The 26,352-nt window shown below is 39.7% G+C and overlaps 1 protein-coding gene across 2 annotated transcripts in view; it reads right to left on the reverse strand.

The window, feature by feature from the left end:
* Window positions 1-9,390: 9,390 nt before the first annotated feature.
* The window catches only part of LOC133657208 (uncharacterized), a 52,282-nt gene continuing 35,320 nt past the window's right edge, over window positions 9,391-26,352 (reverse strand). For both annotated transcript variants that reach the window (XM_062058369.1, XM_062058279.1), the window contains 4 exons: window positions 26,280-26,342; window positions 25,970-26,140; window positions 18,839-19,031; window positions 9,391-9,911 (listed from right to left, as the gene is read on the reverse strand). In XM_062058369.1, coding sequence (XP_061914353.1) covers window positions 9,892-9,911; window positions 18,839-19,031; window positions 25,970-26,140; window positions 26,280-26,342 — 447 coding nt within the window. In that variant the 3' untranslated portion in view covers window positions 9,391-9,891. The remainder of the gene's footprint in view (window positions 9,912-18,838; window positions 19,032-25,969; window positions 26,141-26,279; window positions 26,343-26,352) is intronic.

Below are 26,352 nucleotides of genomic sequence, written 5' to 3' on the forward strand. Positions count from 1 at the left end.
CATTAGGTTATAAGGCGCACTGTCGATTTTTAAAAAAATGAAAGGATTTTAAGTGCGCCTTATAGTAAAAAAAAAATACCTTTACCTTTTTTTGTGTTTTTATTTATTGTATTATTTTAGCTTTTGTTATTTTGAATGCTTTTTATTTATTTTCCTTTTTTTACTGTTTTATAATGGGCAGCACTTTGGAAATAGCTAGTTTGTGAATAGTGCTACGTTAATAAAGCGGGCGATTTTTATTCCATTTGCAATTAATTAATGACACATTTCACTCATTGTTTAAGGATGTATCGATCGATTTCATTCTGTACCATTTGACCTCCTCCGACCCTGAACAGCATACCAGTAAACACAACGGATGAGTGTCTTACTTTACAAACATGTGAAAATAGAGATTGCTACAGTAAATATTAACTAATGCTTTTATTTATTCATGTTTTTGTATTCATTTTCATCATGTAGAGCAGTGGTCCCCAACCTTTTTGTAGCTGGGGACCGGTCAACGCTTGAAAATTTGTCCCACTGACCAGGGGGGGGGCGGGGGGGGGGGGGGAGTTTATTTTTTTTATTATTATTTTTTTTTTTCCATAAAGAAATACAATCATGTGTGCTTACGGACTGTATCCCTGCAGACTGTATTGATCTATATTGACATACACATACACAATATGTATATATTGTGTTTTTTATGCTGATTTAAATTTAAAAAAAAAAAAAAAAATAATATATTTTTTTTAATTTCTTGCGCGGCCCGGTACCGGTCCGCGGACCGATTGGTACCGGGCCACGCAAGAAATTTAAAAAATTGGTTGGGGACCACTGATGTAGAGCAGTGCTTTTCAAAGATTAGAAGGGGGGAGACTCCCCACCATGAATACAACTGGCACCTCCCTGATCGAGGACCACTGCTACCATGAATTGATTAAACAAGTTGAAAAACGTATTCGGGTGTTACCATTTAGTGGTCAATTGTTACGAAATATGTACTGTACTGTGCAATCTACTAATAAAAGTCTCTGCTTTCGGCCCATGGATCAGAGACATGGTGGTAACAGGTGCTCCATTAGATTCACCAATTGTGGTGCTCTTTGGTAAATGCTAATCATGCTATGTGAGTACAGTCCCCTGGTGTAAAAAGGCCCTTAGACCACTCTCATGTTTTACGGTTTCTGACAATTCGGCTAGAAAACATGAATTTTATTTTTAGTCCCCCGGCTGACAAGCGACTAGCAGCTATTACGGAAAATAAACCGAATTTCTGAGTAATCTTAAGTATCATTATGAAGGTGGAGGACGAGCCTGGACATATTAAACATAAAGGAAGAGATTAGGGAAGTCGTTTGAACATTGTGTTGACATTGTTAAACTTTCGATTGCACGTCGTACGTAAATTGAAAAATTTACAGGTAATATGATTGGTATCAGTATTGGTATTGGCTGATCTCACTCATGGATGATCGTTATCAGAATCGGCAGAAAAAAGCCCGGATGGAAACTACTACTCTCCAGTGCACTCTTGCATATAATAGAATTGCTGGTATCATTTCAACACTATATACACTACCGTTCAAAAGTTTGGGGTCACATTGAAATGTCCTTATTTTTGAAGGAAAAGCACTGTACTTTTCAATGAAGATAACTTTAAACTAGTCTTAACTTTAACCCTTGTGTGGTGTTCGGGTCTGTGGGACCCGTTTTCGATTTTTATTCAAAGAAAAATGATACAATTAATACATTTTTCAGCCTGAGACTCACTGCTTTTGGCTCATTTTCTGTGAAGAACATATATCAGAATACATATTTAATGAAAACAAACCATACACCCCCCCTACACATTTCTATTACATATAAGATGTCCGGGGTCCACTGGACCCGGGGCTAATAGAAGTGTGGAAATTGATGTTCTGTGTACCACACACACACACACACACACACACACACACACACACACACACACACACACACACACACACACACACACACACACACACACACACACACACACACACACACACACACACACACACACAGCAGGCCTAGACGGGGAGGACAGAGTGTAGGTACACAGAACATCAGAGTGTCAAATGTGCGACAAAATGAGAGCAGGCAGTGTTGACAAACAACGTTGCAACCTTGTGTGGGAAGCGCAGGTGCAGAAACACAAAAGAAGAATCCCTGTGGGATGCAGAAACTGGCAGATAAATTTCCATGCAACGTTCATATTGTTGTTACTCAGCCAGTGTTTGTGGGTCTTAGACATCCTTTTTATTGTCGTTCAAATTTGAACTTTACAGTACAGATAAGAACGACATTTCGTTGCATTAGCTGGTTGGCAGTGCAGGATAAAAAAGCAATAAGGTGCAGATATAAATAAATAGATTACTGTAAAGATAAATATATTGCACTTTTGCATATGCACCTACGTTTATGGATGTATGTTATATTGTCTTTATATTCCAGCGAGTTCATCCATTTTTGGGGGGAATTGAGGGGATTATTATGATGCGTTCAAGAGTCTTACGGCCTGAGGGAAGAAGCTGTTGCAGAACTCCAGGTTCTGCTACGGAGGCTGCGGACCTCTTTCTAGAGTCCAGCAGTGAAAACAGTCCTTGGTGGGGGTGAGAGGAGTCTCTGCAGATTTTCTGAGCCCTGGTCAGGCAGCGGCTTTTTGCGATCTCCTGGATAGGAGGAAGAGGAGTCCTGATGATCTTTTCCGCCGTCCTCACCACTCTCTGGAGAGACTTCCAGTCTGAGGCACTGCATGCTCCAGTCCAGACAGAGATGCAGTTGGTCAGCAGGCTCTCTATTGTGCCTCTGTAGAATGTGCTGAGAATGGGGGGAGGGAGCTGGGCTCTTTTCATCCGACGCAAAAAGTGCATGCGCTGCTGAGCTCTTTTTACAAGAGCTCCGGTGTGTAGGGACCAGGTCATATTGTCAGTTATCTGCACCCCCAGGAACTTGGTGCTGCTTACCATCTCCACCGCTGTGCCGTTGATGAAGAGTGGAGCGTGGCTGGACTGGTGCTTCCTGAAGTCGACAATGATCTCCTTGGTCTTGTCGACGTTCAGGACCAGGTTGTTGGTTCTGCACCAGTCAACCAGATGTTTCACCTCCTCCCTGTAGTCCATGTGGTTGTTGCCACGGATGAGGCCCACTACTGTCGTGTACTTCACAATGTGGTTAGTAGTGGACCTAGCGTAGCAGTCATGGGTCATCAACATGAACAGCAGCGGACTCAGGACGCAGCCCTGGGGGGAGTCAGTGCTCAGGGAGATGGCACTGGAGGTGTTGTTGCCCACTCTCACAGACTGGGGTCTGTCTGTGAGGAAGTCAAGCAGCCAGTTGCATAGGGGGGTACTGAATCCAAGGGGGGCCAGTTTGCTCACCAAGTGCTGCGGGAGGATGGTGTTGAATGCTGAGCTGAAGTCCAGAAACAACATCCGCACGTGTGTGTCCTTTCCTTCCAGATGTGCTAAGCTCAGGTGGAGTGCAGAGGAGATGGCGTCCTCTGTGGAGCGGTTAGGGCGATAAGCAAACTGGTATGGATCGAATGTGGGGGGAGGTCTGGAGACAATGTATTCCTTTACCAGCCTCTCGAAGCACTTCATTACAGATTTTTTTTGGAATAAGTCAGTATTTTAACATAAAAGTGTTTGATTGTGATGCATTAAAAGCCACAAAATGCAACGGGTCCATCAGACCCACAAACACTGGCTGAGTAACAACAATATGAACACCACACAAGGGTTAAAGAAATACACTCTATACATTGCTAATGTGGTAAATGACTATTCTAGCTGCAAATGTCTGGTTTTTGGTGCAATATCTACATAGGTGTATAGAGGCCCATTTCCAGCAACTATCACTCCAGTGTTCTAATGGTACAATGTGTTTGCTCATTGGCTCAGAAGGCTAATTGATGATTAGAAAACCCTTGTGCAATCATGTTCACACATCTGAAAACAGTTTAGCTCGTTACAGAAGCTACAAAACTGACCTTCCTTTGAGCAGATTGAGTTTCTGGAGCATCACATTTGTGGGGTCAATTAAACGCTCAAAATGGCCAGAAAAAGAGAACTTTCATCTGAAACTCGACAGTCTATTCTTGTTCTTAGAAATGAAGGCTATTCCACAAAATTGTTTGGGTGACCCCAAACTTTTGAACGATAGTGTACATGTGATTGTGATGTCAATAAAATGTACATAGATACTGAAAAACAACGTATTTTATTATTTGCTTATGCCTTGTTCTCAATGTATTGGGAAACAACCTTTTTCAAGGATTTACAACTTTATTAATTTATTTAACACTGTAAGACCCAAATATAGAAAAACCTTTAAAAAAAAATGGACCTTGCAGATGTTGTTGTAGGAGGCATTTGATGCAGAAATTGAAGAGTTTTAAAAAACAATGTTTATGTATGTTTTTAGAGAAATGTTGTAATAATGCAACATTGGGCTTTGATGGGAGCAGAATTTCTGTATTTGTTCTCACGTTGTCTGAACAACTAAAGGCCTACTGAAACCTACTACTACCGACCACGCAGTCTGATAGTTTATATATCAATGATGAAATCTTAACATTGCAACACATGCCAATACGGCCGGGTTAACTTATAAAGTGACTTTTAAAACTTCCCGGGAAATATCCGGCTGAAACGTCGCGGTATGATGACGTATGCGTGTGACGAAGTCAGAGTAACGGAAGTTATGGTACCCGTAGAATCCTATACAAAAAGCTCTGTTTTCATTTCATAATTCCACAGTATTTTGGACATCTTTTGCAATTTGTTTAATGAACAATGAAGGCTGCAAAGAAGACAGTTGTAGGTGGGATCGGTGTATTAGCAGCGGACTACAGCAACACAACCAGGAGGACTTTGTTGGAGTGCTAGCCGCGCTAGCCGCGCTAGCCGCGCTAGCCGCGCTAGCCGCGCTAGCCGCCGACCTCACCTTGACTTCCTACGTCTCCGGGCCGCCAAACGCATCGGGTGAAGTCCTTCGTCCTTCTGCCGATCGCTGGAACGCAGGTGAGCACGGGTGTTGATGAGTAGATGAGGGCTGGCTGGCGTAGGTGGAGAGATAATGTTTTTAGCATAGCTCTGTGAGGTCCCGTTGCTAAGTTGCTAAGTTAGCTTCAATGGCGTCGTTAGCACAGCATTGTTAACCTTCGCCAGCCTGGAAAGCATTAACCGTGTATTTACATGTCCACGGTTTAATAGTATTGTTGATTTTCTATCTATCCTTCCTTCTATCCTTTATTTTTTTGTTTCTATATGCAGTTAAAGCACGATGCTATCACGTTAGCTCGTAGCTAAAGCATTTCGCCGATGTATTGTCGTGGAGATAAAAGGCACTGAATGTCCATTTTGCTTTCTCGACTCTCATTTTCAAGAGGATATAGTATCCGAGGTGGTTTAAAATACAAATCCGTGATCCACAATAAAAAAAGGAGAGTGTGGAATCCAATGAGCCAGCTTGTACCTAAGTTACGGTCAGAGCGAAAAAAGATACGTCCTGCACTGCACTCTAGTCCTTCACTGTAACGTTCCTCATCTACGAATCTTTCATCCTTGCTCAAATTAATGGGGTAATCATCACTTTCTCGGTCCGAATCTCTCTCGCTCCATTGTAAACAATGGGGAATTGTGAGGAATACTAGCTCCTGTGACGTCACGCTACTTCCGGTACAGGCAAGGCTTTTTTTTTTATCAGCGAGCAAAAGTTGCGAACTTTATCGTCGATTTTCTCTATTAAATCCTTTCAGCAAAAATATGGCAATATCGCGAAATGATCAAGTATGACACATAGAATGGATCTGCTATTCCCGTTTAAATAAAAAAAAATCATTTCAGTAGGCCTCTGGGTTGATTCCTTACTTAGCCCCATGACGGTATATACCATTAATAATAATCACACATTAGTTATATTTTTATGAAGTCATCTATTACAAATATAAAAAATATGAAACAAGATAAAACTCTTAAAAAAACGCTTTTCCCCCCTCTTTTTTTCTTCTTTTCATGACATTGGTCATGAAGACTTTCATTGGTGGTGAAAGTCCTAAAAACAGTCCCTGTCGTCTCTAAAAACAAAAGGCGAACATCACACTTTCTGCATTGTGTGTTGGTGAATCCTGTATTGCATCATCATCTCATCCACAGAGTTGTGCTCTTTCTGGTTCCACCTGCAGGCATTTCTCTCTGAATAAATCAAGCCAGAGTCTAAGTTTTCATAGTTTGTCTTTCTTTTCCCTCTCAGATACTGTCATGTTGTTTACAAAATGCAATGACGTCAACAGGGATTGGAATCTGTTGCGCGGCATCACATCAGCAACAGGTGGTGGACCAAGTGCTCAGGGTAGACAAAAGTGTCTGCCTGGTAAGTCGCTTTGGACAAAAGTGTCCAAATTCCATCAATGTAAATGTAAATGGATTAATGCAGGGGTCACCAACCTTTTTGAAACCAAGAGCTACTTCTTGGGTACTGATTAATGCGAAGGGCTACCAGTTTGATACACACTTAAATAAATTGCCAGAAATAGCCAATTTGCTCAATTTACCTTTAACTCTATGTTATTATTAATAATTAATTATATTTATCTTTGTGGAAACACTGATCATCTTAATGATTTCTCACAATACATATATATAGAAACAGATAAATATCAATATGCGACACTTTATTTTTATATTTTCTCTAAGTGCACATTTTTCAAATTGAACATTTTCAAATGATCACTTCTAAGACAGTCTTGTGAAATCACAATATCCCATTTTAACTAGCTAGCCACTGACATTTTTTAACAAATCATGAATTACTTTGCACCATGTTTTTACAAATAATAACTCATGTAAAATACAAAAGTCAACTCTCAAATTGTTTAATAAATCATGTCACACTTTGAACTGGACACCAAATCTGTTATCTGTTTCTTTGTCAGTTAGTGAAGACCAAGTCTTTAAAATATTTTCTTGGATTTTCAAAATCTATTTGAGTTTTGTCTCTCTTAGAATTAAAAATGTAGAGCAAAGCGTGACCAGCTTGCTAGTAAATAAATACAATTTAAAAAACAGAGGCAGCTCACTGGTAAGTGCTGCTATTTGAGCTATTTTTAGAACAGGCCAGCGGGCTACTCATCTGGTCCTTACGGGCTACCTGGTGCCCGCGGGCACCGCGTTGGTGACCCCTGGATTAATGGCTCTAATTATCATACTAAAAAGAAAACATGCATACCCCCATTACATCCACACATTCAGGAACATTCTTTTCCCCAGAACTGAATTGTCTGTTGATATCTTCTTCATGGACAAAGTCATGGAATTTTAGGTCAGGCTGATCAATCAACTACGTTTTTTAGAGATAAAACACAACACAAGGGTAGAATGTATACCGGGGGTGTCCAAACTTTTTCCACCGAGGGCCACACACTGAAAAATCAAAGCAAGCGGGGGCCATTTTGATATTTTTTACATTTAGGCCTCCACTCAGGCTTGATCCCGGGGACCCCAGAGGGTTTTGGTCCAAAAAATATAAAAAATGTGTCATTATTCAGTATTATTATTTTTATTATTATTCAAGTTTTAAATCTCTACATCAGTGGTTCTTAACCTGGGTTCGATCGAACCCTAGGGGTTCGGTGAGTTGGCCTCAGGGGTTCGGTGGAGCCTCCGCCGCGGAGGTCAAGACACACCCGACTCATCTTGTAAATAAAAACTTCTCCCTATCGGCGTACTATGGATACCCCCAAACAATGTTCCCTCTAATTTTCCATCTGATTTGCAGGTGTTTAATTTGTTGTGAGTTTATGCACTGTGTTGGTTTTGTTCTTTGAATGGTTGATTTTGTGCACCACTAAAAAAAACATATAACTTTGTCTTGAATTTAAAAAAAAAAAAAACTTTAAATTTTTCACCAAAGAAGGGTTCGGTGAATGCGCATATGAAACTGGTGGGGTTCGGTACCTCAAACAAGGTTAAGAACCACTGCTCTAGATCAACACTAGGTACAGTATATGTATATATCTGTCAATATAACTTTTTTAAAGATTTAAGTTGTATGCTCTTTTTGTCAAAGAAAACCCTGTTTTTTTATGGAAAAAACACAAAATATGCAATATTTTCACCCAATAAAACTTTTAAGTGGAATATTTGAGATTATATAATAATGGGAGCCTTAAAAAGGTCAATAACTCATAACAACATTGATTTTAATTCATTATTATTTTTTTGAGCAATGACACTTAAAAACAAATCACACTAAAATGATTGGGGATCCAAAAGGGTTCTACTCATTAAAGTGTTAAAAATATAAATTATATATTTTTTTTACTGTTTACTTTTAACACAATAATCTCGAGATCAACTTCGGATCCATCCGTCAATTCTAAGTTTTATTGTTGTTTATGTTTTTTGTTTGTTCGTTTTAGGCCCTTCTTTAAAAAAAAAAAAAAAAACAGCTCAGTTTTTTATATGGCAAACACAAAATATGCAAAATTTTCCCCCAAAAATATCTCAAAGTGGAATATTTAATGTGACGTAATTGGAGCCTTGAATAGGTCAATAATTCATAATGACACTGATTTGGATTCATATTATATTTTAAAGAAAGAAACAGCCTGCAAGGCAGCTTTGTGTTATTAGAGTAAACATTGCAACATTTTCTTGTTACATTTCACCTGTTTGCTCTTTTATACCACTTTTCATGTTTTTTTATGTTTTTCAATCGTATTTTTAAAATGTGCCGTGGGGCCGTTAAAAAATGACATGCGGGCCGCAAATGGCCCCCGGGCCGCACTTTGGACACCCTGATGTATACTATCCATGTATACAGAAAATACTTCAGTAGTGGAGGGAATACAACCTGTTTGAGCCCACTGTAGCAAGCCAGCTATTTTTGACTACCACATTCACCCAGTGTTGTATAATTGCAACAATTATATAACAAGCTCTAAATGAAATTTGATGCATCTGTTCCACAATAACTACATATGTACATGCTCTAAACAGTGTAATAACACTGAAAAAATTTATAAAAGACATTTTACTTACTTGAATCTGATGAATCCAGTCCAATGAAACTAATAAATGTTGTTCGAAGGAAACCTTGAGAGGTTGTGTGAGTTCATGGCCAGAAGGCGTGACTTATAAACAAATGTACAATCCAATAGGACCCAATGACTATGTAAATGTGGTAAAAAAACAACAAAACAAAACAACAGATTGTTTTTTAGGATGGTTAAAGGTAACGTTGTAATTTTACAACAAGGGGTCTTACAGGGTTAAACACGCCGCCATATAAAAAGTTCAATTTGAAGCAACAGTATGCATAATTTCATGAGAACAACTTTCTTACAAACAATAATAAGACTTGGGGTGTAATTCTTCTCAAACTTTACAAGCGTGACACATTTTTCATTATTCAACGGCTGCCGAGCTGCGACATTTTTAAATATTTTCATATGTACATATATTTTGTATATTTACAGTACAGTCGTATACTGTGCATATACAGTACATTCATATACTGTATATAGGTGGTTGAGAAACAAACCCGGATCCAGACTGACAAACTGGTGCCAGTCTGACTTAAGTAGTGATGAACAAACATCAGAAGACCGCGGTGGTGGTTGATACCAGGAACAACACTTGACATAACAGCGCAGTATTGGGAACAGCTAAGATCCTGAAGCTCCCAACCCTCTGGCAGAGGACCCGACTTTAACTTTGTAGTTTGTATTTTTACTTAATCTTATAATATCTAACATTTAACACAACATTTCAAAGTGAAAAATAAGACATTCTCTTCAGGTCAGGCAGTGCTGTGAGGCTCAGTTCTTTCTGCTCAGCTTCGACCACAGTTCCACTTGTAATAGGCAACAGTCTTCAGAGCTTAAGTCCACTCCGCAGAGTCTAAAGAAAACGACATTAATGAAACAAAAATAATTGGTTAGTAAACACTGATCCATTCATTAAAGAAAAACACGTATTGGACGCACACTTGGATAGTAAATCCTACAGATCAGGGGCCGTACTTATCAAGCTTCTTAGAATTACTCCTAAGAAGTCTGCTAAGAGTTGACTTAAGAGTAAATAAATTCTTTGCTGAAAGCTGCACTTAAAAGTTAGTTATCAAGCGTCTTACTCACACTTTCAGCGAAGTGTAGGACTGAATCTTAAGTGTCACACTCAGAGCTGAATTACGACATTACTATGTGCCGTAAACGGAATTTTAGGTCACGTCATTTCTGTGTCCATAGAAATGACCAATCACGGAAGGGAATCCGTTGTCTAAGAATAAAGAAATATCTTGGAAATATTTAAGTGGACAATGGGAGTGTATATTTTGACAATAAACTACAAAATAATACAAAACAAACTAGTCCCCACCGGCACTCACGCTACCGCTCCCTTTCTTCTATCGCCCACACACTCACTGACGTCACTCACCTCACGGCCACACACATACGCTACTGTCATAACATTTTCTTTCCAATTCATTAATTAGGCAACTAATTTGAAACGGATGTGGGTGGCTCTATATATACTAGCCCACTGCAGACACATGCAGAAATCAACAAGGAATCGAAAAGTATTAAATCTGTGACAAAAATAATATCCGCTCTGTCTAAACGATACCGTTTGATCAGCTGCTCGTCATAAAAAAAAAACAACATTGTTCCGTTCCCTGAACGTTCGCGCACGTCTCTCTCGCCTCAGTGCCATCCCCTGCTGGCAACTCCTAACCACTTAAGACACCACTGAAGGTCTCTTAAATATCGTGGAGAGTAGGAGTGATTCTTAGACTTAAGAACGTTGATAAAAAGCTTTTATTCTTAAGTTTGAGAGTAGGACTAAATTTCGCAAATTCTCAGGACTTAAGTGTAAAATGGCACTCTAAGAAGCTTGATAAGTACGGCCCCAGGGGTCTACAACGTTTTCCAGGTCAAGGACCCCCAAACTGACACAGAGATGTGCGGGGACCCCCTACTTATATATACAGCATAACATTGTGTAAGAGTATTTTGTTCCGTTACAGAATCAATTCAAGTCATAGGCCTAGGTATAACAGTACAGTGGTTTTAGAGTGCTATCTAATTTAAAACATTTGTATGCACGTATAACACTTAGAACCTTTAGCATATCAGTATGTGGAATGAAATTATGGAATGGATTAAGTAATGAAGTTAAAAATTGTACTGATATGATCCAGTTTAAGAGGTTGTTCAAATGAATAGTGCTTACAAAGTACAAAGAAGAAGAATTATGAGAAATACTTTCAACCTTATTGAAAATAATATGTTCTTCATCTCAGTATGTTAATAATGACTGAATTAATTAATCACATGTTACAAAACTGTTGTATATACTAATTCACAGATGTTCTTTGATTATAAAAAGGTCAGTAAATGATTCTATATATTTGTAAACGCTATGAAGTGGGAAAGGGGTAGGATTAAATAAGCTTTGCTTCTTCCTACTCCTTTTCGGACATGATGTAAAGTGAAATGATATGAAACTGTGTGATGTATTATACTGTAAGTGTGTTCATGTTCGAAATAAACTAAAGAAAGAAAAAAAGAAAGAAAGTAGGAAATAATAATAATCAATACTATTTTAAACACAAGCCTTCTTAAATGGCGCGATATATGGCACTTTGTACATCATGCTCCAGACCGCACGTTGAGAAGTCGTGGCATTAATCCCGACTTCCTCTTTCAATTGTTAAAAAGAAAATCTGCACAAATTGTTTTATTTTTGTTTTGCAGTTTTATATATCGTGCTCCTGAGTTAATGTTGCTGAGCTGTTGAGTTTCATTTTTATTTTTACGTATCAAATGGTTTAAGTGAGTCAATTATCGATAAATGAAATATGGATTTTGTATTTTTATTTGAAAAAAAAGATTTATTTTTTTAGGCAAATTGGTTTTTAGTCCAACATAAAATATATAAAGTGCATCAATGTTAGATATTTTTTGTAAGTTGATCTATATTTAATGTTGAGAACACAATGATATTCAGAGGTGTACTTATAACAATTGTATAGACCAACGAGGCTATTTATTAGGGGTGTCAAAAAAAAAGTCTTATTTGTAACGATTCCTAATCAATAAAATCTAATTTTTTTTTTTTCCAATCTGTGCTGTCCAGCCACTCAGACCAATCATGTTGTTGATGTAGATTATATTTGCTGTACACATTTACTTTAGAAAAGAGAAGTGTTGGATACTTCTGTTGTTGCCTTATTTGTATTTGACTTTATTAAATGTTTGGGAAGCATTTTATTCAACAAAACCCTTTTTCTGCCAAGATACCTGTGGCGCTAGGGGCATGGTCACCATGACATCAGTATACATACATTTAAAAACAAATATGTTAATTCAGGGGTCACCAACGCGGTGCCCGCGGGCACCAGGTAGCCCGTAAGGACCAGAGGAGTAGCCCGCTGGCCTGTTCTAAAAATAGCTCAAATAGCAGCACTTACCAGTGAGCTGCCTCTATTTTTTAAATTTTATCTATTTACTAGCAAACTGGTCTCGCTTTGCCTGACATTTTTAATTCTAAGAGAGACAAAACTCAAATAGAATTTGAAAATCCAAGAAAATATTTTAAAGACTTGGTCTTCACTTGTTTAAATAAATTCATTAATTTTTTTACTTTGCTTCTTATAACTTTCAGAAAGACAATTTTAGAGAAAAAATACAACCTTAAAAATGATTTTAGGATTTTTAAACACATATACCTTTTTACCTTTTAAATTCCTTCCTCTTCTTTCCTGACGATTTAAATCAATGTTCAAGTATTTTTTTTTTTTTTTATTGTAAAGAATAATAAATACATTTTAATTTAATTCTTCATTTTAGCTTCTGTTTTTTCGACGAAGAATATTTGTGAAATATTTCTTCGAATTTATTATGATTAAAATTCAAAACAATTATTCTGGCAAATCTAGAAAATCTGTAGAATCAAATTTAAATCTTATTTCAAAGTCTTTTGAATTTCTTTTAAAATGTTTGTTCTGGAAAATCTAGAAGAAATAATGATTTGTCTTTGTTAAAAATATAGCTTGGTCCATCCATCCATCCATCCATTTTCTACCGCTTATTCCCTTTGGGGTCGCGGGAGCGCTGGAGCCTATCTCGGCTACAATCGGGCGGAAGGCGGGGTACACCCTGGACAAGTCGCCACCTCATCGCTTGGTCCAATTTGTTATATATTCTAACAAAGTGTAGATTGGATTTTAACCTATTTAAAACATGTCATCAAAATTCTAAAATTAATCTTAATCAGGAAAAATTACTAATGATGTTCCATAAATTCTTTTTTTAATTTTTTCAAAAAGATTCGAATTAGCTAGTTTTTCTCTTCTTTTTTTCGGTTGAATTTTGAATTTTAAAGAGTCGAAATTGAAGATAAACTATGTTTAAAAATTTAATAGTCATTTTTTTCGTGTTTTCTCCTCTTTTAAACCGTTCATTTAAGTGTAAATATCATTAATTATTAATAATAACATAGAGTTAAAGGTAAATTGAGCAAATTGGCTATTTCTGGCAATTTATTTAAGTGTGTATCAAACTGGTAGCCCTTCGGATTAATCAGTACCCAAGAAGTAGCTCTTGGTTTCAAAAATGTTGGTGACCCCTGTGTTAATTAGTATTAAACATTTTTATCGTTTTGTCATATTTTCAATTGTTGCTTTTTGTACAATGTACTTTGAGATTTGTTTCAACTGATGCGTTTCAACATGTACGATAACGCATATCTGCAGTATATATAAAAATCACGTCCACATCACAGACATGCTGACAACCCTCCAGACAATGGCGTGCGTTTTGCTTACATCCGGTTTCTGCAGCGCGGTTTTCGGTAATGTTTGCAAACACACGGTCCGTGCCTGAAAGGTGATTGGCGGAGAATGAGGAAGTGTTGTGTGTCCGTGGAAGCGCGGAGACGGAAGTGTTTGCACGTTTGGTCAAACCTGTTGGAATTGTGCTGTTGTAAGATTGGTAATAAAAGTTACAAATAGCAAAAAAAAAACAAAAAAAACTAAAAAACTAAAAAATAAATAAATACTATTTTATACAACAATTGTATAAACTGACTGAGAACCCATTATTTACTCTACATTCACACATTGCTGACATAGGTAGTCACAGTCGAATTTGACCCTTCAAAGTCAATAATTACAATGTACAATGACAATAAATATCTATTTTATTCTATTCTATTCCAATTATCGATCGCATTTTCCTTGCACTGTTTTGGTGAAACAGGTTTAGCTGCAGTAAAAGTGTTGACTTGAAGGGAAAATTCAAGGAGGGTCATTCCATGGACCTTAACTATGTCACACTGTGTTCATACTTGAAGTTTAGTCCTCTAGTAATTGTGCGTCGAGGCTGAGAGGAGTTTACAAACGCTATCTTATTTTCTGACCTGGTAATGCATAAAATGAGCAACGCGTGTGGCCTCCATCTGACTCACCTGCAATTAAAGTACAAAGGAAAGCAAAGGAATGCCAGCTGATACCACGTATATCAGATTACAGTGGATCCCTGCTATTTGCGGAGGGTTATGTTCAAAGACAACACCGCGATTGGCGAAAAATCCAGAGTAATTGAGACGCCCATAACAACGTCTACTTCCCTCCAAACCCTTGTACTTCCTTGACATTGATATTCTTCTGACTCTAGATTTTTTTTAAATGCAATTAAAGTGATTGTTGTAATTATTAGATTAGATTCAGCCCCAGAAAGAAGCTAACAAGCTACATGCTTTGAAGCACAATCCAGGGTTAAGACCTTAAGATGATGCACTCACTTATTTGACACAAATGAATCGTAAAAAATGTATACCCTATTTTCCGGACCTTTTGGCACACCGATTATAAGGTGCACTGCCGATGAATAGTCTATTTTTGATAATTTTTTTTTCATATATAAAGCCGGATTATAGGGCACATTAAAGGAGTCATATTATTATTATTATTTTTTCTACATTTAAAACACTTCCTTGTGGTCTACATCAGTGGTCCCCAACCACCGGTCCGCGGACCGATTGGTACCGGGCCGCACAAGAAATTAAAAAAAATAAAAAAAATAAAATATATTTTTTAATTTTTTATTTTTATTAAATCATCATAAAAACCACAATATATACATTATATATCAATATAGATCAATACAGTCTGCAGGGATTCAGTCCGTAAGCACACATGATTGTATTTCTTTATGAAAAAAAACAAAAAACAAAAAAACATATATATATATTTTTTTGTCCCCCCGGTCCGTGGGACAAATTTAAAAGCGTTGACCGGTCCGCAGCTACAAAAAGGTTCCTTAAGATGATGCACTCACTTATTTGACACAAATGAATCGTAAAAAATGTATACCGTATTTTCCGGACCTTTTGGCGCACCGGATTATAAGGTGCACTGCCGATGAATAGTCTATTTTTGATATTTTTTCATATATAAAGCCGGATTATAGGGCGCATTAAAGGAGTCATATTATTATTTTATTTTTTTTCAACATTTAAAACACTTCCTTGTGGTCTACATCAGTGGTCACACAAGAAATTTAAAAAAAAAAAATAATAAAAATATTTATTTTTATTTTTTATTTTTATTAAATCATCATAAAAAACACAATATATACATTATATATCAATATAGATCAATACAGTCTGCAGGGATTCAGTCCGTAAGCACACATGATTGTATTTCTTTATGAAAAAAACAAACAAAATAACCCCCCAAAAAAACAAAACATATATATATATTTTTTGTCCCCCCGGTCCGTGGGACAAATTTAAAAGCATTGACCGGTCCGCAGCTACAAAAAGGTTGGGGACCACTGGTCTACATAACATGTAATGGTGGTTCTTTGGTCAAAATGTTGCGTAGATAATGTTTTACAGACCAACTTTGAGCCGCTTTCTGACAGTCGCTTCAGGATGCGCCGTTTTGTGGGCGGTCTTATTTACGTGGCTCACCTTCGACTGTGTCTTCTTGTTGTATGTTTCACATAACAAGAAGATAGACAAAAAGAAGAAGCTTATCGACTACGGTATCGGCACGGACTACAAAGGCGGACGCGTGCAAATTTTCAGGACTTATGCAGATCCCAAATACACATCAGCAGGTACCAGAAGATAAGAAAAGTTGATTTTGCATAATATTTGTGAAAAAAACGCCAGATGATATGTCTGCTAATGGGTGCCATTTTGCGGTCCTTATACACACACCATAGTAATACTTGTATCTCTGACTACGGTAGCCATAACGGGCCGACAATCCATCAATCGGTGCAGCTGCAAAGTCGTACTAAAACATTTTGACAGATTTTTGTTTATTTTCAATGGAACATTTAAAGTTTTTGGTGTTGTTTACTGGCGTCATATTGTAGTCTACACGTATCTCTTATGTTTGACAGCCATCTACTGGTCACACTTATCATTACACCATGTACCAAATAAAATCGATTCGAGGTCGGTAAGCAAAACCAGAATTATTTCGTACATTAGGCGCACCGGGTTATAAGGCGCACTGTTGATTTTTGAGAAAATTAAAAGATTTTAAGTGCGCCTTATAGTCCGAGAAATACGGTAATCGTTCCGTCAGGACAGGCAGATTTCCCCGAACCTGAGATCTTGTCAATTTTTTTGAGAGACCGGTTAATCAATTCCATTTTTTAGATGTTAAAGAGCAGTGCAAAACGAGGCTACAATACAGTTAAGACAAGACAAAACAAAAGAGGCATGCAGGAGAGATAAGGGAGAGGTTGTTTACTGGCGTCATATTGCAGTCTACACGTATCTCTTATGTGTAACTACCATCAACTGGTCACCCTTATTACACCATGCACCAAATAAAATTGCTTCGAGGTCAGTAGGCACAACCAGAAATATTCCGTACATTAGGCGCACCGGGTTATTAGGCGCACTGTCGATTTTTGAGGAAATGAAAGGATTTTAAGTGCGCCTTATAGTCGGAAAAATACGGTACCTTGAAGACAAACATCGCCAGTATTTTCTTTTTTTCAGACACGGTCTAAATTAAAACTTCTTAAACAGTTTATAGAGTCAACGATCACAATTAGAGATGTCCGATAATGGCTTTTTTGCCGATATCCGATATTCTAATATTGTCCAACTCTTAATTACTGATTCCGATATCAACCGATACCGATATATACAGTCGTGGAATTAACACATTATTATGCCTAATTTTGTTGTGATGCCCCGCTGGATGCATTAAACAATGTAACAAGGTTTTCCAAAATAAATCAACTCAAGTTATGGAAAAAAAAATGCCAACATGGCACTGCCATATTTATTATTGAAGTCACAAAGTGCATTATTTTTTTTAACATGCCTCAAAACAGCAGCTTGGAATTTGGGACATGCTCTCCCTGAGAGAGCATGAGGAGGTTGACGTGGGCGGGGTTGAGCTGGGGGGGGTAGGGGTAGCGGGGGTGTATATTGTAGCGTCCCGGATGAGTTAGTGCTGCAAGGGGTTCTGGGTATTTGCTCTGTTGTGTTACGGTGCGGATGTTCTCCCGAAATGTGTTTGTCATTCTTGTTTGGTGTGGGTTCACAGTGTGGCGCATATTTGTAACAGTGTTAAAGTTGTTTATACGGCCACCCTCAGTGTGACCTGTATGGCTGTTGACCAAGTATGCCTTGCATTCACTTGTGTATGTGAAAAGTCGTAAATATTATGTGATTGGGCCGGCACGCAAATGCAATATTTTTGTCTGGGTGGAAATCGGGAGAAATTCGGGAGAATGGTTGCCCCGGGAGATTTTCGGGAGGGGCACTGAAATTCGGGAGTCTCCCGGGAAAATCGGGAGGGTTGGCAGGTATGACTGGGAGACGCAACTGCTCTGTACTTCTCCCTACGTCCGTGTACCACTCCGTACAGCGGCGTTTTAAAAAGTCATACATTTTAGTTTTTGAAACCGATACCGATAATTTCCGATATTACATTTTAAAGTATTTATCGGCCGATAATATCGGCAGTCCGATATTTCTAATGACAACATTAGGTACACTTCTAGAGTTGGCAGAGCTGCCTACAAAACCTGTTTTTACCAACATTCATTTGTCTGCACGTGGGTGTTGTGCGCATTAAAACAATGTATTTAATATTGTAACAACATTTAAAAGTCTGAAAAAACACAAGTTATCACAGGTCCCCTTTTATTATGACATTTTATGAATTTGTTCCCGATTTAGGGAGGGTATGATATGTGTTTTCTGTGGAAAAAAATAAATTATTCTCTGCATTTGACCCATAACGTAGATTGCGTCCGTGGTTCGTACTCTCTAGGTTAGGAATACCTCATTTTTTTCGACTTAACCTCCTCCGGGTACTGCAGTCATGAATAAGGACACTCGCTTGTAATAAAGCAACTTTTTGTTCAGCAAAACGTCTCCGAAATATACTTAAAGTTAAAGTTAAAGTACCCATGATAGTCGCGCACACACTAGGTGTGGCAAAAATTATTCTCTGCATTTGACCCATCACTCTTGATCACCCCCTGGGAGGTGAGGGGAGCAGTGAGCAGCAGCGGTGGCCGCGCCTGGGAATCATTTTTGGTGATTTAACCCCCAATTCCAACCCTTAATGCTGAGTGCCAAGCAGGGAGGTAATGGGTCCCATTTTTATAGTCTTTGGCAATTCATCCATCCATCCATTTTCTACCGCTTGTCCCTCTTGGACTTATTTTCATATTTTATATCGAGTTTACCAACGTACTCCGGCTGGCTCCCCTGTTGCACAGGGAACCACTGTATGTTGTCTTGACAGTGATTTTTTTAAAAACGTTTTTAACATTTACCTGTTGTGGTGGCAACCGATTCTGGTGAAGGGGTTGAATTATCCAAGGCAGAATATTCTTCTTGACAACGCCAGTCCACAGGACGAGGGCTCACTGTCATCAGCGTCATATACATCTGGAGCACTCCTCTGGCTTTTTTTAATGCCTCTTTTGGAGAGCTCTCTTCCATCTTTATCAGTCTGGATGGACTATCCTAAAAAAACAATATGTAAACAAACATACACTTGACTCATTATATACAACATATATGCTTTATACAGTGGGGAAGAGAAGTGTATGGTGGGTTAGTTTATTGCAACAGAGACAGACAGGATGTAGGGTTCTACGGTATACCGGTACTGGTATAGTATTGCGGTACTAATGAATCAAAAACGGTACTATACTCTGTTTGAAAAGTCACGATATCTGAATCTGAATCAGAAATACTTTAATAATCCCCCGAGGGGAAATTAAGATTTTCAGCACAATCCCGTTCAAGATCTGACCAACATTACAAGGGATTGCTGGTTTTGCGAGCAGAGGAGCATGTTCGGCAGCGCACAATCACAGAGTACTTACAAGCAGACACAGTGTGTAGACAGAAAAGGGAGAACGGACGCATTTTGGCCTAAAAACTTGAGATAAAGGTGAAGTTTAAACACTGAAACACCCTCAGGAAGAGGTGCTTTAAAGGCCTACTGAAATGAATTTTTTTTTATTTAAACGGGGATAGCAGATCTATTCTATGTGTCATACTTGATCATTTCGCGATATTGCCATATTTTTGCTGAAAGGATTTAGTATAGAACAACGACGATAAAGATCGCAACTTTTGGTATCTGATAAAAAAAGGCTTGCCCCTACCGGAAGTAGCGTGACGTAGTCAGTTGAACATATACGCAAAGTTCCCTATTGTTTACAATGATGGCCGCATGAAGTGAGAGAGATTCGGACCGAGAAAGCGACAATTTCCCCATTAATTTGAGCGAGGATGAAAGATTTGTGGATGAGTAAAGTGCAAGTGAAGGACTAGTGGGGAGTTGAAGCTATTCAGATAGGGAAGATGCTGTGAGAGCCGGGGGTGACCTGATATTCAGCTGGGAATGACTACAACAGTAAATAAACACAAGACATATATATACTCTATTAGCCACAACACAACCAGGCTTATATTTAACATGCCACAAATTAATCCTGCATAAAAACACCTGCGTGTTTGTTATGCTAGCTCCTAGCTCCTCTGCTAGCTCCTAGCTCCATAGAACACGCCAATACAATTCAAACACCTGATCAACACACACAACCACTCAGCCCAAAAGACCGTTCACCTAACCCAAGGTTCATAAAGCTTATATATTTTTAAAAAGTTACGTACGTGACGCGCACGTACGGTACGGTACGTGTTATGCTAGCTCCTAGCTCCTATGCTAGCTCCTAGCTCCATAGAACACGCCAATACAATTCAAACACCTGATCAACACACACAATCACTCAGCCCAAAAGACCGTTCACCTAACCCAAGGTTCATAAAGCTTATATATTTTAAAAAAGTTACGTACATACGCAAAAAAAAGTTGCGCACATACGGTCAAGCGATCAAATGTTTAGAAGCCAAAGCTGCATACTCACAGTAGCACGTCTGCGTCTTTGTCATCCAAATCAAAGTAATCCTGGTAAGAGTCTGTGTTGTCCCAGTTCTCTACAGGCGTCTGTGTATCGAAGTCAAAAGTCCTCCTGGTTAGAGTCTCTGTTATCCGAGTTCTTCCATCTTGACTGCATCTTTCGGGAATGTAAACAAAGAAGCGCCGGCTGTGTACTGTTGTGGCTGACTACGTTCGAAAAATACGTCCATTTCGCACCGACAACTTTCTTCTTTGCTTGCTCAGCTTCCTTCTCCATAATGCAATGAACATGATTGAAACAGATTCACGAACACAGATGTCCAGAATACTGTGGAATTATGAAATGAAAACAGAGCTTTTTCGTATTGGCTTCAATGTGGAAGGCATACCCGTGTTCGCCGGTCTACGTCACGCGCATACGTCATCCTCAGAGGCGTTTCGAACCGGAAGTTTAGCGGCAAATTTAAAATGTCACTTTATAAGTTAACCCGGCCGTATTGGCATGTGTTATAATGTTAAGATTTCATCATTGATATATAAACTATCAGACTGCGTGGTCGGTAGTAGTGGGTTTCAGTAGGCCTTTAAGACATGGCTAGCAGCTAACGTCCATCCACAGTGTTTTAGCTACTTCTAAATCACTAATCCTCGCCTCCGTGGCGACAAATAAAGTAAGTTTCTTACAAGTATCATCCCTGCAGGACGAGGAATAGCTAAACATGCTTCACTATGTAGTGGATGTCCCTTATGGGCATCCGTAGTTGTGTATGTATGTTCGGGGCATGCGCAGTTGGTTCAGTAAAGTCTACACCACTGAAGTGGACAGCCGTGTGTGTGTGTCACTGATGTATACATGGTGTCAGAAGTGTCTAAACAACCGCGCCAAGTTATTAAATGTGTCAGAGAGGACATATAAAGACTTATGCCGACGGCGAAAGGTAGTGTTTTTGTTTTAATAGTACGAGTTAATTAGTTCGTTCCAGAGTTAGCTATCACAATGAGTGAAGGCAATGCACCGGCGCTTCCCGCCCATGGAGACAACTTTCAAGTTAGCCCGCCAGAAAAGTTCGACTGCGGAGACGGGAAGAAATGGCCGAGATGGAGCAAAAGATTCGAGAGGTATCGAGTGACGTCAGGACTGGACAAGAAAGGGGACGCTTTCCAGGTCAACACGCTGATGTACTTCATGGGAGAGGATGCGGAGGACATTTTGGATGCTTCTCCATTGACATCGGATCAAAAACAGACATGAACACTGTAACTTTGGAGTGCTTCGGGAGGAGTTAATACGTGACCGCATAGTAGTAGGGATAAGGGATATCGCTCTGTCAGAAAAGTTACAAATTGATGCTGATTTATCTTTACAAAAAGCTATAAGCCAGGTTAAACAGTCAGAGGTGGTTAAACAGCAACAGGCTGTGATGCGGGGTGAGTCTCCACAGGTAGAGGAGAGGAGAGAGGTTGATGCTATCTCACGTCCATTTAGAAGACAGGAAATGCAGTGACACACACACACGGCTGTCCACTTCAGTGGTGTAGACTTTACTGAACCAACTGCGCATGCCCCGAACATACATACACAACTACGGATGCCCATAAGGGACATCCACTACATCTCCCCTTCTCCAATGTACAACAAGGAATGGTATTTATAAATAAGCATCACCATTTATAATGAATCAGCCTAACACCCTATAAAGGCATTATGTATGAGAATTGCATAACAAATTCCTTACCATGGCAACACTGTTGTTGTTTTGTGTTGTTGTTGGTGTTGTTTTTGTCTTTCTCAGGGAGAAAAGAGGATGGTAAGGAATTTGTTATGCAATTCTCATACATAATTGTCATGACGCGGAGTCGATCCCAGGTTTCCACTGCAGCTGGAGCTGCAGGCACCTCTGCTAACCCCTCTGCTGGCAGGACGCTCAAACACACCTCTGCTCACACTGAGCACAACACGCCCACACAGCAACAAGTCTGCAAGCAATCACTGATCAGCACACCTGGACTTGACGAGGGGGAGCGGCATAAAGACCAGCGGACCCAAGGAACCTTTGCCAGAACGTCGCTAACCTTCCAGTAAGCATCACGTCTGGCATTCCTTTTCCCAGTCATTTCCTCGTCCTTGTTTTGCTCTATTTCTCCGTGTTTCCCCCTGGTTCATGCCCTTTTGTATTTCCACAGTGACTCTCCTGACCTCCGTAATCGTGCCTTGTCACTCGACACCCATCTGGATTCCTAACTGCCCACCTCGATCCCCGACCTCCCTGCTCGGACCCAGACCACGCTGCCCTGCTCTTGTCCACGACCACTTGCCTGTCCATGAACTGCCTCTTCGCCTTTGCCCCCTTGGATACGACGAAAGATACAACCAACATTTACAGACAACAACCCTTGGTAACATTTACATTATAATTTTACACATAGTCAACACTCACTCACTTTGAGTAGCATACACACGCCACGTATTCATCTAAGGTTTTTTTTCCAATAAACCTTGTAAACCGCAGTCCTGTCCTGGTTGTCGCCTCCTTCCCTTCTCTGAGATACAACAATAATGCCTTTATAGGGTGTTAGGCTGATTCATTATAAATGGTGATGCTTATTTATAAATACATTGCAATGATTGTTCATTCCTTGTTGTACATTGGAGAAGGGGAGATGTAGTGGATGTCCCTTATGGGCATCCGTAGTTGTGTATGTATGTTCGGGGCATGCACAGTTGGTTCAGTAAAGTCTACACCACTGAAGTGGACAGCCGTGTGTGTGTGTGTCACTGATTTATACACACTACACACTGTAGGAAGATACGATAGCTAACCACTAACAGCAAGCTAGCACTACTGAATGTAAACAAATGCCATGGGTGGATCTTCACCTAACATCCACAGTAACAATGGTAGAAAATTAATTATTAATCCACTTGATCATTTACTGATAATATCTGCTTACTTTCTCTTTGAACCTGTTCTATATATATACTTCTGTTAAAATGTAATAATCACTTATTCTTCTGTTGTTTGGATACTTTACATTAGTTTTGGATGATACCACACATTTAGGTATCGATCCGATACTGTCATGATCCGCAGGCTGGATCATGTTTTTGTTATTTTCTGTTAGTTTTTGGACTCCCTTAGTTCCTGTTGTTGTGCACCCTTGAGTTTGTTTAGTTACCTTGGCTACTAATTATTTTCACCTGCCTCTGATTGGTGTTCGGGACGCTCACCTGTTCCCCGAGCACTAATCAGAGGCATTATTTAAGCCTGCCTTTGCCGGTCAGTCGGCCTGGCTTCTTTGTTTGCTTATGCCACAGAAATTTGCTTATGCTACAGTTATGTGAGTATTCCTTGTTCCTTATTCCTTTTTGCCTATGCTAAGTGTTAGCGTTTGCTCCGAGTGCGATCGGCACAGTTTTCCTCTGGCTTGTTTTCAGTTTTTGGTGCTTGTTTGAGTTCTGCAAATAAATCATGTTCCTACCTGCACGACCTGTCCGGAGTGGTCCGTTTGCATCCCGGGGGAACAAACCTCGCAGTAAGCTGCGACCCCCCGCACGTAACAGATACCAAGTAGTTACATGATCATACATTGGTCATTTTTAAAGTCCTCATGTGTCCAGGGACGTATTTCCTGAGTTTATAAACATAATATACATTTTAAAAATCCCCAAGTGGAGGAGTTCAAGTACCTCGGAGTCTTGTTCACGAGTGAGGGAAGAGTGGATCGTGAGATCGACAGGCGGATCGGTGCGGCGTCTTCAGTAATGCGGACGCTGTATCGATCCGTTGTGGTGAAGAAGGAGCTGAGCCGGAAGGCAAAGCTCTCAATTTACCGGTCGATCTACGTTCCCATCCTCACCTATGGTCATGAGCTTTGGGTTATGACCGAAAGGACAAGATCACGGGTACAAGCGGCTGAAATGAGTTTCCTCCGCCGGGTGGCGGGTCTCTCCCTTAGAGATAGGGTGAGAAGCTCTGCCATCCGGGGGGAGCTCAAAGTAAAGCCGCTGCTCCTCCACATCGAGAGGAGCCAGATGAGGTGGTTCGGGCATCTGGTCAGGATGCCACCCGAACGCCTCCCTAGGGAGATGTTTAGGGCACGTCCGACCGGTAGAAGGCCACGGCGAAGACCCAGGACACGTTGGGAAGACCATGTCTCCCGGCTGGCCTGGGAACGCCTTGGGATCCCCCCGGGAGGAGCTGGACGAAGTTGCTGGGGAGAGGGAAGTCTGGGTTTCCCTCGGATAAGCGGAAGAAGATGGATGGATGGATGGACATTTAAAAAAAAAATAAAGAAGTTGTGATGCAAAAAAACATCGCTGTAATCATAGTAGAATCGACTAGATACGCCACTGTACTTGGTATCATTACAGTGGTTGTCAGGTGTAGATCCACCCATGGCGTTTGTTTACATTGTGACGCCGGTGAGCTACGGAGTGTAGTGAAGCATGTTTAGCTATTCCTCGTCCTGCAGGGATGATACTTGTAAGAAACCCACGTTATTTGTCGCCATGGAGGCGAGGATTAGTGATTTAAAAGGAGCTAACTAGCTAAAGCACCTCTTCCTGAGGGCGTTTCAGTGTTAAAACTTCACCTTTATCGTCAGTTTTTAAGCCAAAATGCGTCCGTTCTCCTTTTTCTGTCTACACCCTGTGTCTGCTTGTAAGCATACTTGCCAACCCTCCCGTTTTTAGCGGGAGACTCCCGGTATTCAGCGCCTCTACCGATAACCTCCCGGCAGAAATTACCTCCCGACAAACTCCCGGTATTCAGCCGGAGCTGGAGGCCACGCCCCCTCCAGCTCAATGCGGACCTGAGTGGCGACAGCCTGTTCTCACGTCCGCTTTCCCACAATGTAAACAGCTTGCCTGCCTAATGACGTCATAACTGTAGAATGATCGAGGGCGAGTTCTTGGTTTCTTATGTGGGTTTATTGTTAGGCAGTTTCATTAACGTCCTCCCAGCGCGGTAACAACACACAACAACAGCAGTCACGTTTAGTCTACCGTAAAGCAGTTCGTCTGCCGTAAACAGCAATGTTGTGACACTCTTAAACAGGACAATACTGCCATCTACTGGATAGCCTCCAGAACACTGAAATTCAAGTATTTCTTTTATTTATATGTTTAACAAAATACATATATATATATATATATATATATATATATATATATATATATATATATATATATATATATATATATATATATATATATATATATATATATATATATATATATAGCTAGAATTCACTGAAAGTCAAGTATTTCATACATATACATATATATATGAAATACTTGAGTTGGTGAATTCTAGCTTAAATATATTCCCCTCTTAACCACGCCCCCAACCACGCCCCAACCACACCCCGAGCCCACCCCCGACCATGCCCCCCACAGAGGCGGTATTGTACCGAATATGATTCATTAGTATTGCGGTACAACCCTACTGCTTTCATAACCCAGACAATGAATGGAGGACAATGAACGGATGAAAGCTATCAATGTGATTCTCCGGCGTGCAGCGCTTACCTCGATCTCTTCATTTATTTCTGATATACATCCCTGCGAGTAAAGATGGTGGATGTTTTTTTCCAGCGTGTTGACATATCTTCTGTTGTCCGAGTTCCTCATGTAACGGAAATGTGTTCTCAGAAGCTCCAGCACATGTGGGAGGGCTGCTTTAATATAACAGATATTACTCTGCAACACATAACAACAATGTACATTACGGATGTTTTCAAAGTAACAGATCCTAACAATCAAAAATATTCAATATTAAGTACTCCCACTCACTAAAAAAAATTTTCATCTTGAAGAAATGGTGTATCGAAACACTTACCAAATTTAAATGTTCAACGAATGGATATATAATAAAACAGCCGTGGTCCAGCTGATTGTCAATCTATGGAGGG

Source organism: Entelurus aequoreus, linkage group LG01 (assembly GCF_033978785.1).
Source record: "Entelurus aequoreus isolate RoL-2023_Sb linkage group LG01, RoL_Eaeq_v1.1, whole genome shotgun sequence".
In the NCBI taxonomy this organism is placed as follows: Eukaryota; Metazoa; Chordata; class Actinopteri; order Syngnathiformes; family Syngnathidae; genus Entelurus; species Entelurus aequoreus.